The sequence below is a fragment of the Ovis aries genome, chromosome 20 (assembly GCF_016772045.2).
Source record: "Ovis aries strain OAR_USU_Benz2616 breed Rambouillet chromosome 20, ARS-UI_Ramb_v3.0, whole genome shotgun sequence".
Lineage (NCBI taxonomy): Eukaryota > Metazoa > Chordata > Mammalia > Artiodactyla > Bovidae > Ovis > Ovis aries.
Genome location: NC_056073.1, coordinates 49,886,866 through 49,900,033, shown reverse-complemented (window position 1 = coordinate 49,900,033; position 13,168 = coordinate 49,886,866). Strand labels below are relative to the sequence as shown.

At 53.8% G+C, this 13,168-nt stretch overlaps 1 protein-coding gene across 5 annotated transcripts in view; it reads right to left on the bottom strand.

Moving 5' to 3' along the window:
* LOC101123244 (serpin B9) overlaps positions 1-13,168 on the bottom strand; it is a 36,631-nt gene that overhangs the window by 6,874 nt on the left and 16,589 nt on the right. Inside the window, exons 1-4 of one of the 5 annotated variants that reach the window (XM_027958715.3) lie at positions 3,872-4,090; positions 2,263-2,447; positions 1,450-1,587; positions 1,008-1,125 (exon numbers count right to left, since the gene is read on the bottom strand). In XM_027958715.3, coding sequence (XP_027814516.2) covers positions 1,008-1,125; positions 1,450-1,587; positions 2,263-2,430 — 424 coding nt within the window. In that variant the 5' untranslated portion in view covers positions 2,431-2,447; positions 3,872-4,090. Of the gene's footprint in view, positions 1-1,007; positions 1,126-1,449; positions 1,588-2,262; positions 2,448-3,785; positions 4,091-13,168 lie in introns of those variants that run through there. The other 4 variants (XM_027958714.3, XM_012101374.5, XM_027958716.3 and 1 more) reach the window with 4 other exon arrangements.

Genomic DNA, 13,168 nt, shown 5'->3' with positions numbered 1-13,168 from the left:
CTATGGCTGGAGAAGCCACATGCAGAGCCGGCCTTCCAGGACTGCACGGAGGCTTGTCACAGGAGGCCACAATGAATGGCTCAGAGGGCACACCATCAGCACAAGGACAAACTTCTGGAAGCCTCTAGCAAAGGTTTCACGATTTGATCCTCCAGACATTCTCAGAGAAGGTCAGGGAGCACGTGAAAGGTACTCCTTTCTCCCCTGGAGATCAAGTCAAGCCTTTTCAGTGAACTAAGAGCACCCCTGCTAATTCACGCCTCCAGAGGGCAGGGGAGAAACAGGGCAAGGATGACTAAGTCTTGAAGGAAAGACAACCCCCTGCTCTCTGCTGGTTCACATACCAGCGGGAACAGCGTTGCTCTCAGTGGAACCACGTGTTTTAATTGGTACAGAGGGGCCTGCGTGGGCCCAACGTCACGTGGCAATCGGGGCCACGGCCGCAGCAGGAGAGCGTGCGCAACAGAAGCGACTGAGGCTCAACCCGCCCCCGTGCGGTGACTTCAGTCTGCAGGACCATCAGCCCGAGACAGGGTCTGCAGCAGGCCTGTTGCAGGACTAGGTTCATCACATCTGGGGACAGGAGTGGAGGCAGGAGACAAGGAAGGAGCAGGAGGGGGTCGGTCTGGTGTGATGGAGGGCCCCAGAGGCTGTTCAGAGGCGGCCCCAGAGGCTGTTCAGAGGCGGCCCCAGGCTCCTTCCCACAGAGGTGGGGCATGCAGCAACGTGCGAACACACGCCCGAGGGAGACGATGCTTCTCTGTGAGGTGTTAACCTGCAAACCCGGCCTGGGAGCGTCTGCTCCTGCTGGTCACTCTGCTCCAGGGAGAATGGACACAGTGAAGTCTCTGCTGCTGAAAACCCCAGCATCTGATCAGAACCTCTGCAAATCCACTAACATTCAGATAGTCCACAGGGCCCAGGCAACACAGCGCTGATCATCAGAAAGACCAGGGACGGGAGGAGCAGGGGGAGTGGAAGCGCGGGCGCCGCCGAGGAGCACTGACCTTCAGTCTTCTTTGAGATCCAAGCGTTGATCTGCTTCCTGGATGGCTCTGCAGCTTCGGCAAAGGAGAGCTGCTCCAGCTCAGCACAGTAGAAGCGGAGACACGACTCCTTAAAGGCCTTTGGAGAGGGGAGTGGTCAGTGAGTTTCCAAAATTCTGAACGGTATATATATTACATTAAAGTAACCATTAATCCCTTAAAGGTGATCATCCTAGTCTGCTAGATATGAAAAGATCAGCGTTTATAAACAGGTAAGAACTCAGCTATGAATAATCATAATGGATCAATGCATTTAGAAATAGTCAAATTTCAACTAATTCAAAGTACAGTTAGAGAATTACAAGTTTTAAAAATCATGTTCATAAGTATCAGTTCTCTGGGGTCTCTCTCTCACACTCTACATTTTGAGCACAACCTGTACTGTTCTGTTGATTGAACTTACAGAGAGAAATTCACACGTCTTCTCCCCAAAGACCCTGTTGGCCATCCTGAGCAAGTACTGAGTGTCAGGCTTGTTCAGCTCAGCAAGTAGCTGCTGGAAATCCTGGTGAAAGTCCGTCTCTGTGTTTAAGGAAAGCACCTATCGAGATAAGTAATTTAAAATGATCGATATTGCCCTTCAATTTCTGAAAGTTTTGTGACCAACATTTTTTCTCAAATACTTCACAAAATATTCCTAAAAGGACACTACTCTTACGTGTGCACTTAGTACACACTAGAGAGAGGCGAGATGACGGGGGCGGGGGAGTGGATGCTCCTGAGTAGCTATTCATCTAGGCTAACTCCCCCCTAAGCATTTCTACAGGTAAAAAGCCCACGCCTTTGCACCTTCTTTGCACATTTCCGCTTATCCCCTGACTCAGCTGGAAAGCACGGTGGTATATCATTGACTTGAAGTACCTATTAACCTACCCTTCTCACCAATGAACAGCTGTATGTTTTAGTACAAAATCAGTACTCTCAAACTGAGACAGAGCTCAGCTGCTGAGATCTCAAGCAATCGTTATCATGAAGTATTAAGACAAAATTTTGATAGTCACATCCAGGCTATTAACTGGAGAAGGATTACCCAAGGAAAACATTGGTGAAGGAGACCTCAGCTCCGTCCTCTGCGTCTGGGCATCCCCAGCCCCTCCGGAGGCAGCAGCGTCTGCACTCCCGTCCACTCTACCCTCCCACGGGCAGGCCTGGAGAAGGCAGTCTGCAGCCGGGCGAGCGGACAGGACACGGGAAAGAGTCCGCGTTCCCAGCTCACCTGGGCCACCTGGGCAGCGGTATCCCCTTTGGCTCCCAGGAGGACCATGGCCAGGACCGAGGAGAGGCTCACGGGAGAAAAAATCACGTTTCTTGAAGGGTGATCTTCACACAGGGCCTTAAAAAGGCGGAGGGCGAAGGTGCCATTTGCTTCACAGAGTGCATCCATGAGGCCAGGTCTGGAGTCTGAGAGCGGAGAGAGAGGCCCTCAGTAACTCTGAGTGCCGTCCACCTGACGCAGGACACTGTCCTTTCAGGGTGGAGCGTAAAATAGTCTACGGAGCAAGATCCGTGTATGGGTGCTTTCCGTCCTAATAGAAAGTCCAAGGTTAAGGTCACTAACTGCGTGCGGTCCTGGCAGCAGATCAAGAGGCTGAGAGCCTCGGGGAATGGACAGCAATGGCTGACGGGGGCGCCTACCCCCCCCCCACACACACACACTGCTGGGCTCCTGGGAGCGGTGAAGTCCAGTCCTTTCCCATCTGAGAAGGGGGAGGACAGGGCCAGAGGGGAGGAGGGGAGAGACCCCACGTGAGAGCCTTGTCGGCCCTCTGCCGGCTCCCCACAAGGCCCCGTGTATCCTTGCACATACTCCTGAGGAACCCCTGGGAGATGTTCAGTTATGAAGCAGACCAGGTCTCCCCATTTCCCAGCTGATAGCTGAGAAATGTTTGAGAAGCTGAACTGGAGCCAGACAGGCTGGAATCCGGGAGGAAATGGGCCGTGAGGCGAGGAATTTCCACCTAGAGCGGCTGCTCCGTGCCAGCCGGGCCTCGGGTCCTGATGGTCAGCAAGTGCCCCTGAACCCCGGCCCAGCTCAGGGCGCCTGCCCTCCGCTCCCCAGCCCTCAGGGACCCTCGGACACGGGACGTGGGGCCCAAGCCCTGTGCTTTTCTTTAAAATTTTCAGTTCAATTTTTAACAGAAACAGGATTTGAAGGCTCCCTCCTTCCTTCCCTCAACAGCCATCAGCGGACACCGAGCCTGACGTTGGAAACCAGGTCCCGAGGGACACAGGAGAGGAAAGGACTAAAGACAGGTGTTCAGGAGAGGACCGTCAGGGTGACGGGGTGCAGCCAGGGCGAGCACTGAGGCCGTGGGAGAGGCAGGGGAGGTCAGAGGGGGTCAGACAGGCCGGTGGGGTGGCCCCGGCCCTCCTGAAACCAGACATGGACCGGACATGGCACGGCCATCAGCCCCCAACCCACCTGTGGCCGTCTTTCCTTGGTAATGAGACCCTCACTCACACCACGGCTGGCCTCAGGCCCTGAGGGGGCCCTGTGTCCTCCCGGCCCAATCCAGCCCCCCACAGCCACCACCAAGCCTTGCCTCCTGTCCCCTTAAAGCTCTCCAGTCAGGCTGGCCCTGACCCCACGTCTATTCTGGCCCGCATTCTCCCTGCTGCCCCTCGGAGCCTGAGAACAGAGTGTCCCCACTCCCCACCTCCCTCCACTGCGGCAGGCGGAGGCGGTCCTGACCCTGCTCCCGGGCTCTTGCCTGGCCCAGCCCTGGGGCTCAAACGCACCTGGCCGACACGGCTCATCCTCCTGCCAGACCTGAGAGCCCCTTCAGCCCCTCCGAGGCGCTCGGACCTCTGAAAGCTCCGCTTACCCAGCTCCCCATCCTTCAACCAGGCAGTCACCCTTCTGCCTCCAGGTGGCAGCGCAGCGGGTTCTGGATCCCCACCTTCTAGAGGCGCCCTGAGCCCGTCCCCCGCTGGCGCTCCCCTTCAGCTCTCTCTCGCGCGGGAGGGGCTCACCTGCCTCCTCAGCTCCAGATGCTGACAGCTCCCAGCAGGGAGTGGCCTCTGGCCCAGGAGGCCCTGCGAACAGAACCTGAACCGCAGGGCCGCCTCCAACCCCGCCCCGCCCACAACTTGAGGTTCCGCCCACGCCCTGGGAACTCCATTCTGGCCTCAGGATGCGGAAGGTGGGGGTGGGGTTGGGGGTCAGGGGGGTGGGGTGTGGGAGTCGGAGTGGGGGTCGCGGGGTGGGTAAGGGTCGGTGGGGGGGAAGTGGGGGTCAGGGTGGGAGGACCCAGGCCTCCAGGATGTGGAGGTTTTTCAAAGTCTTTAATTTGTGATCTGCCTTTCAGCTCTAGAGAAGAAACCGAGTTGGTCCTGGCAAGCGCACCCAGCAGGTCTGGGTCACCCGGCAGAGCACCATCTCCCACCACCACCAAGGTTAGTCCCTTTTGGCCTCCTAACTCTCAGCCCAGTGAGCCCTGTCCGGGTATTGTTAGCAAAAGACCGTGCCTGCAGCTCTGCCTGCAGGCACTCAGATGCCATTTCTCAGCAGCCTACAAAGAGCAATGCTGAGCATGGCCCTGTTCTGCAAAGCTTTCCGGAACTTTGAAGGCCTTTCTCCCTCTAAACTTGTTTCTTCCATAACTTTGGAAAACCTTTCTGTAAACTATTTCCTTCCTTAACTTTGAAGACCTTCTCCCTCTAAACTGGTTTCCTCCAGGAGTGCTCCATCCTTGCATAATGAAGATTGTCAACTCAAATAGCAGGGACGTCTCAGCCTCTCCCACGAGTGTGGCACTGGGCTGGGCGCTGGGCACCTGGCTGAGGACACGACCTCCGACCTGAGGTGCCTCACAGGTGATGAGAACACCAGAAGTGCTCAGAGGTACCTCCTAGATGTTATGAGAAAACGTCTAGATGGTGGTAGCCACGCACAAATTCCACAAGAAAGTCCCCGGCAGACACTTCCCTCTGGACGGACTTTATGGAGGAGCTTCTGTGTTCTGTATGGTTCCCGCTAGGTGACCAGCCGTGCTGCCGCTGCTAAGTCGCTTCAGTCGTGTCCGACTCTGCGACCTCGTAGACGGCAGCTTACCAGGCTCCGCTGTCCCTGGGATTCTCCAGGCAAGAATACTGGAGTGGGTTGCCATTTTCTTCCCCACTAGGTGACTGGCCTTAGGACAGCCTCATTCTCCTTGACTTGATTTTGTGTCCGTACCATCAACCACAGTGTCTGGAAAGATCTCTAAAGGGAAGGTGAGACTTCATGGGGGATGCGATTATGCACAAATGTTATAGCTCTTCAGCCAGACGCAGAGGGAAACAGCATTTTAGATCCCGGTCTTCTTGGGTATGTCAGAGAATAGGTCCTCTGAGAATAACCTGGGAATCCTGGGAGTGGCGGTGGGGGGCGGGGACTGTGTCCTGGAGGGGATTGAGGAGAAGACAGTGGCAGGAAGGAGCCTTGAAATCGGAGCCAGGCCAGATCGGGAAGGGCCTGTACCCAGCACACGGAACCCAGAGAAGGGCGCCCGGTGGTTCCGGGTTCCGCACAGGAAGTGCTGGGCAGTCGGCTCCCTGCTCCCTCACCTCCTGAACGTGACTTCAGGTTCCGGATTTGTCCCAGCTCACAACCTCTCACATGTGAGTGGCTTTTCCACCTGGAAAACCGGTCAGATCCTAAATCCAGAAGACCTCGTCTGTCCCGCACACCTGTCTTAGCACCCCTCGCCCCAGCTCTCACCCCAGCTCAGAGCACGTGCGTGGTGGGCTCTGCTTCAAGACGATCCACAGACTGTTTTCTCTGCAGAAACACTGCAGGACCCATCCCAGAGTCTCGGGTGTTCCTGCCCTACGAACACAAGGGTGAGACAGAAACCCCCAGGGCAAGCAGAGATTTTAAAAGAGCGATTTGCCCTAAACTCGTTTAATATGGTTTTTCATTTCAATTGGCTCCTAGCCAGTGGCTGGATTTACTGTGCTTACTTGTTTGTGTCGTACACAACCCTCCGAGCCAGAAGGTGTTGTGTGAGAGCAGAGCCAGACGTCTCGGCTCAGCACGCTGAAGTGGAAGAGAAGGGTGTCGGGGTCCCCCAGTCCCCTGAATGGGGTGCTTCTTCCCAGAGAGGCTCGCAGCTCCAGCTGTCCGCCTGCCCAGGAGTTAGCGTCCAGCCATCTGGAGCCAGGCCTTGTTCGATGTGTCCAAAGGAAGGACAGGAGGCGGGGGGCCTCGTCCTGCTGCTGGCCTCTCTTTCCATGGGGAGTCCAGGTGAGCCCTGATCCAGGAGCGGCTGCCTGGACGCAGTGCCGGCCCCAGGCTCCTGTGATGTTCGCAGCCGTCAGGGCAGACGCCCGGGAACGCCTCTGTCCCCAGGAGGAGAGGCAGGAGGCCCACAGGCCCACCGGGAGGCGTGCTGCCCTCTGCCTGCTCTCAGAGACGCCGCTTCAGGCCCAGGCGTTGCAGGCCTGGCTGAGGGCGTTTCACTGGGAGCCAGCAGGACACTCACCCCCGCTGTGCACGGAGCCAGGGCCTCTGCCCGCTCATCCTCAGCTCTGGGCCTTCACGCTCCTGACAAGAGGGCTCTCTCCTCTACCGTGGACGCGGGCCACCCCTGTGTGCCAAGGGACGGAGGGACCTCCCTCCGTCTGGCTTGTATCCCCGTGGTAGGAGATGGCTTTAACCAAGGATGAAAAAACTGAGCTCGAAATGAGAAAAAAGCTTTTCATTTTTTCCTCCCTCTTCTCCCAACAATAGCTACATGGACTTAATCCCACCAGGCTCCTCTGTCCATGGGATCCTCCAGGCAGGAATACTGGAGTGGTGATCGTTCCCTTCTCCAGGGGATCTTCCCGACCCAGGGATCGAAACTGGGTCTCCAGCATTACAGGCAGATTCTTTACCATCTGAGCTACCAGAGAACTCCCAAAACAATATATAGGGGATGTCAAATCCTTTTAACAGTCATTTAAAAATCAAGAGATTTTGAAAAGCTATCTTATCCGTCTTAATTTTCCATATGTGATTATTTTTAAGAAAGTAGCATTGTATCTGAAAAATATTTTCCTATCTGGTTGAATCTGAAGGATCCTGCCAAAAAAAAGGAAAACCAGGCCGCTAGAAGGAAGCATTTTCGGAAGTGTTCCAACATTGTCCAGTCGGGACGAGGTTTCTGTGTTTTTAAAAGTCTTTATTTCATGATCTGTCTTTCAGCTCTAGAGAAGAAAGAGTTGGTCCTGGCAAGCGCACTCCAGCAGGTCTGGGTCACCCGGCAGAGCACCATCTCCCACCACCACCACGTCAGTCCCTTTTGGCCTCCTAACTCTCAGCCCAGTGAGCCCTGTGCGGGTATTGTTAGCAAAAGACCGTGCCTGCAGCTCTGCCTGCAGGCACTCAGACGCCATTTCTCAGCAGCCTACAAAGAGCAATGCTGAGCATGGCCCTGTTCTGCAAAGGTTTCTGGAACTTTGAAGGCCTTTCTCCCTCTAAACTTGTTTCTTCCTTAACTTTGAAGGCCTTTCTCCCTCTAAACTGGTTTCCCCCATGAGTGCTCCATCCCTCCATAATGAAGATTGTCAACTCAAATAGCAGGGACGTTTCAGCCTCTCCTATGAGCTTGGCACTGGGCTGGGTGCTGGGCACCTGGCTGAGAACATATGTGCTGATGTGTTTCACATGTGATGAGAACACCAGAAGTGCTCAGAGGTATTTCCTAGATGTTTTGAGAAAACATCTAGATGGTGGCAGCCACACACAAATTCCCCAAGAAAGTCCCCGGCAGACGCTGTACTCCACACGTACTTTATGCAGGAGCTTCCATGTTCCCCACTAGGTGAGCGGCCTTAGGACAGCCTCATTCTCCTTGAGTTGGTTTTGTGTCTCTACCATCAACCGTAGTGTCTGGACACATATCTAATGGGATGGTGAGGCTTCCTGGGGGATGTGATTACACACAAATATTTTTTAAATTTGCGTATTTATTTAGATTGGAGGCTAATTACTGAACCATACTGTGGTGGGTTTGCCATGCACTGACATGGAGCAGCCTGGCGTGCATGTTTCCCCATCTTCTCTAGAAGCTCGAGCAGCCATCTGTACGTCCTCTTTGGAGAAATGTCTGTTTAGTTCTTTGGCCCATGTTTTGATTGGGTTGTTTATTTTTCTGGTATTGAGCTGCAGGAGCTGCTTGTATATTTTTGAGATGAATTCTTTGTCAGTTGCTTCGCTTGCCATTATTTTCTCCCCTTCTGTCTTTTCACCTTGCTTATAGTTTCCTTCGTTGTGCAAAAGCTTTTAAGTTTAATTAGGTCCCGTTTGTTTATTTTTGCTTTTATTTCCGTTACTCTGGGAGGTGGGTCATAGAGGATCCTGCTGTGATTTATGTCAGAGAGTTTGCCTATGTTTTCCTCTAGGAGTTTTACAGTTTCTGGTCTTACATTTAGATCTTTAATCCATTTTGAGCTTATTGAGTGTATGGTGATAGAGAGTGTTCTTGTTTCTTTCTTTTACAAGTGGTTTGCCCGGTTTCGCAGCACAACTTGTTAAAGAGATTCTCTTTTCTGCTTTGTATATTGTTGTCTCCTTTGTAACAAATGTTAAAGCTCTTCAGACAGACGCAGAGGGAAACAGCATTTTAGATCCAGGTCTTACTGGTGATATCAGAGAACAGGTCCTCTGAAAATGACCTGGGTGATCCCAGGAGGTGGTGGTGGGAGGCGGGGGGATGTGTCCCGGAGCGGATTGAGGAGAAGACAGTGGCAGGAAGGGGCCTTGAAATCCAGGCCAGATCGGGAAGGGCCTGCACCCAGCACACGGAACCCAGAGAAGGGCGCCCGGTGGTTCCGGGTTCCGCACAGGAAGTGCTGGGCAGTCGGCTCCCCTGCTCCCTGCAGCCCGGGCCTCAAGTGTTTTAGCTTCTATAAAGAAACAGGAGGTGGCCGGGAGGAGGAGCCCCGAGCCCAGGAAGGTGTCCCAGTGTTCGGCAACACGGAAAGACAGAGCAGGCTGATGGTTAAAAATGAACGTTGATTAACCAGGAGATTCCTGGATCACGAGGCTGACCCAGCACCACCCCCAGTGAGGTCAAGCCCCCGAAATGGCCCCAGGAGCTGAGATGAAGGATGTGTGAGTCACAGAGGTGCCCTTGCTCTGCAGCCCAGTCAGAGAGCCGGGACCCCTCCTCCCGCTCACTAATCTCACCCCACCGCCACCCTGCGTGTCACATGGCAGAAAGCGGGACTTCAAGTTTGGCTGTACGGAGGGTTTTTTCCAGACGAAGGAATTTTATGAAAACTACACAGATTGAAAGCTTCAGTTTCACAAAGAGGTTTCTCTCTAAAAGCCCTGTTCCGTCCTAATGTGGATTTATGACACAGAGGGGAGGACCAGGTTGGACCTAAAGAGACACTCAAGAAGAAGTCAAATGATAGGGGTAAAATTCCCTGAGACTCAGAACTGAAGCAATCGCAGTGTGCCTCAGAAAGGGGTAAGAGGTCCTGGGTGGGGCGGCGAGGATGGCGGTGACCTGCCCAGGAACGGAGAGCTGGGAAGGGAGGACCCAGGGTGGTCCCCCTACAGGACAGCGGGAACAGGGAGTCGGCAGAACGCACAGGCTGGGGTACAAGGGGTGGGTGTATGGAAGTGACTCAAAGGAGGGGGGCCTCACAAACAAGAAGGGAGGCAGACATAATTCAGAAGCAATATTAAAATTCAAAATCAGAGTTTCAGACGTGTATCTCTCAGCCCGCGTTTAAGACATGTGCGAGCATTGCTCGTATTTCCTTTCCATGCATGTCTGAACCTGACTTCCTGACAGCAGTTACACCTATTAGCTCCACAGAGTTGGTGGGCAGAAGACACTGCGTGTCACATTTGTTAACTTCAGTGAGAAGTGATGGGAAGCTTGGTACACATCTGTCTCCACCACTGTTGACGGGAAATACCACAACTGACTTTGCACATCACCCACTAGGCCCCCAAAGGGAAACCTCCAGACACATTGCTGTGCTGGAGATGGGGTGGGTTCTGACGTGAAATGGGCCCGATTACGTGTCCAGCCAGCATTGCTCACAGGCAGCACCGCTGACAAGTGGGGTCAGATGACCATTCCTGACGTAGCTCCTGTGCCCCTCCACTAGAGGCCAGCTGCGCCTCCCTCCATTAGGACAATAGAAATGCCTCCGGGCGTGCCACCTGTCTTCAAGGGGGACAGTGCCCACCAGCTGATAATGATGTCACAGACTCATTCAGCCCAGGAGGGCAGAAACCATGATAACTGGAGGAAGACAGGAAAAGTCTCTTTGGGCTGAATCTAATCTGGCCTGGGGAATACAGGGAAGGGCATATATAGAAACGAACGTGAAAATGCTTCACCAGCAATTTCACAGAATTTTCCAGACCCAGCGGAGACTTTGTCACGATGAGAGTTTAGGTGATTCCTGTATCCCCCACCACCCCAACCCCCACCCCGGCCAGAGATTACCTGCTCCATGAGCAGAACCAGGACCCCGGGGAAGCCCAGTTGGGATCCCTGGATGCATCTCAGGCGAACGTGCACATACCCTGGCGCTGAGTGCTGTTGTTGATCACATTACATGTGAATTACATACATGATATAGAGCGTATGTTAATGTCCTGCGTATGGCGAGGTTCCAGGACACATTCACCCTGAGTTTGTGGTGATTGGTTATCGGAAAACAAGACACCTGTTTACTCACCTGTTTACTCAGCCAGTCCTGGCTGCCCGGGCTCATAACCGGTGACTCTGGGCAACAGGCCCTGGTGGGCGAGAGCCCTGTTCCCTGGGCACCAGCCGCCAACGCGTCTCTGAGCCGGAACCACGCACACTCAGCTCTCAGAGCCTCAGAGCCGCACACCGGGGGCAGGGCAGGCGTGACCCAGCTCTAAGCCAGGGGAGATGTGGCTGAGGAATTGGGTGAGTCTGAGCCGAGAACAGCCGAGAACTCCCGACTGCTGCTGGCCCACCTTCAGGTTGCTGTCTGCACCACCATCCAAAACAGTTCCGCAGAAAAACAGTGTGGTTCTCGGCGAAGAAGAGCCACATTTAAGTCCCCATGTCCTGAATTGGTTTGCCAGAAGTTTTACCTTCATTTTTTGTTTGAAGGTTTCCTTAACAAAAGAAATCCCTTGTTCAGTTCAGTTCAGTTCAGCCGCTCAGTCACGTCCAAGTCTTTGTGACCCCATGGAGTACAGCACGCCAGGCCTCCCTGTCCATCATGAACTCCCGGAGCCTGGTCAAACTCATCGAGTCGGTGATGCCATGCAACCATCTCATCCTCTGTCACCCCATTCTCCTCCTACCCTCAATGTTTCCCAGCATCAGCGTCTTGTCCAATGAGTCAGGTTTTTGCATCAGGTTGCCAAAGTATTGGAGCTTCAGCTTCAACATCAGTCCTTCCAATATTCAGGGCTGATTTCCTTTAGGACTGACTGGTTTGATCTCTTTGCAGTCGAAGGGACTGTTGAGTCTTCTCCAACCCCACAGTTCAGAAGCATCAATTCTCTGACGCTGTCTTTTTTATGATCCAACTCTCACATCCATACGTGATTCTGCAGTTTTGAGACTGCTCCATCAAGCTGGGAAAGGCCGTCTGTGCCTCTGGGGACACCTCTGGACAAAAGCAGGGCTCGGTGCATAAGACAAGGATGGGGTCGTGACCGTGTCCACCACCAGCTCTGCTGCTCGAGGGTTTATTTCACTTGCTTTGCTCAGTCGCTAATTTGTGTCCAACTCTGAGGCCCTGGGGACTGTAGCCCACCAGGCTCCTCTCTCCACGGGGTTTCCCAGCAAGAATCCTGGAGGGGTGGCCATTTCCTCCTCCAGGGGACCTTCCCGACCCAGGGATCACCCTTCATCTGCTGTATTGGCAGGCAGATTCCTCACCCGGGAAGCCCAAGGAGCACTGAGGGTGAGCCAAAGGCCAGAGGGACACTGACCCGAGGACGCTGGCTCGGAAGAGGAGGATAACTATTCCTTCCCAGGAGGGCGGGACATGCCACCTGCACCTGTGACCTCAGATAGCCAAGGAATGTTGCAAGTACAGGCAGAGCGGGCTGCCAGGACCGTCAGGCCCTCCTTCCGGGAGGCTGAGAGTGAGGAGTGGGACTACAGGGCTGGGCAGTGCAGGCAGGCCCTAAAGCAGACAGCCACCACTTTCCGGCGGTTTCTGAGGTTTGAACACAGAGAGAGGAAGGGAGGGGAGCCTGTGCCTGCTGCAGGAGGTAGGGGAAGGGAAGCGCTCTGTGCAGCTGAGTCCACAGGCCTCTGGAGGAAAGCGCCTCCTCCTTAGGGGACCTCAGTCACTGTCAGCTGACTAGACCAGGCCCCCCCACGTGCTGGCGGCCAGTCTGCCTTACGGAGGGTCGACTCATTTAATCCTCATCTCCTGTAAAAACTACCTTCACGGCAACATCTCGATGGGTGTTAGACCAATTGACTGGTCCTCTGAGCCAGTCAAGGCGCCACACAAAATTGACTGTCACACGGGGCTACCTCGTTTTTCCGGTGGTCACATATGGATGGGAGAGCTGGACATAAAGAAAGCTGAGCACCGAATAGTGATGCTTTTGAACTGTGGTGGTGGAAAAGACTCTTGAGAGTCCCTTGGACTGTAAGGAGATGTAACCAGTCCATCCTAAAGGAAATCAGTCCTGAATGTTCACTGGAAGGACTGATGCTGAAGCTGAAACTCCAATACTTTGGCCACCTGATGCAAAGAGCTGACTCACTGGAAAAGACTGATTCTGGGAAAGATTGAAGGCAGGAGGGGAAAGGACAGAAGAAGATGAGATGCTTAGATGGCATCACTGACTCGATGGACGTGAGTTTAAGTAAGCTCTGGGAGTTGGTGATGGACAGGGAGGCCTGGCGTGCTGCAGTCCATGGCCTTGCAAAGAGTCAGACACGACTGAGCGACTGAAATGAACTGAACTGGGCTACTTCTTTCTCTCATGGAAACACATGCTGTGTGGAGTTGAAAAGCCAACTATAGAAATATCCCAACCAAAATGTCTATATATTTTAATGTGAAAAGACTGGATTGAGAAGATCTTCCATTTCTCAGGATTTGCTTTGCCTGGTACTCAGCATCTGAAAAAAGACTATTTTTCTCCATAAAAAATTCTGTAGTCCATGGCAGGACTGGCT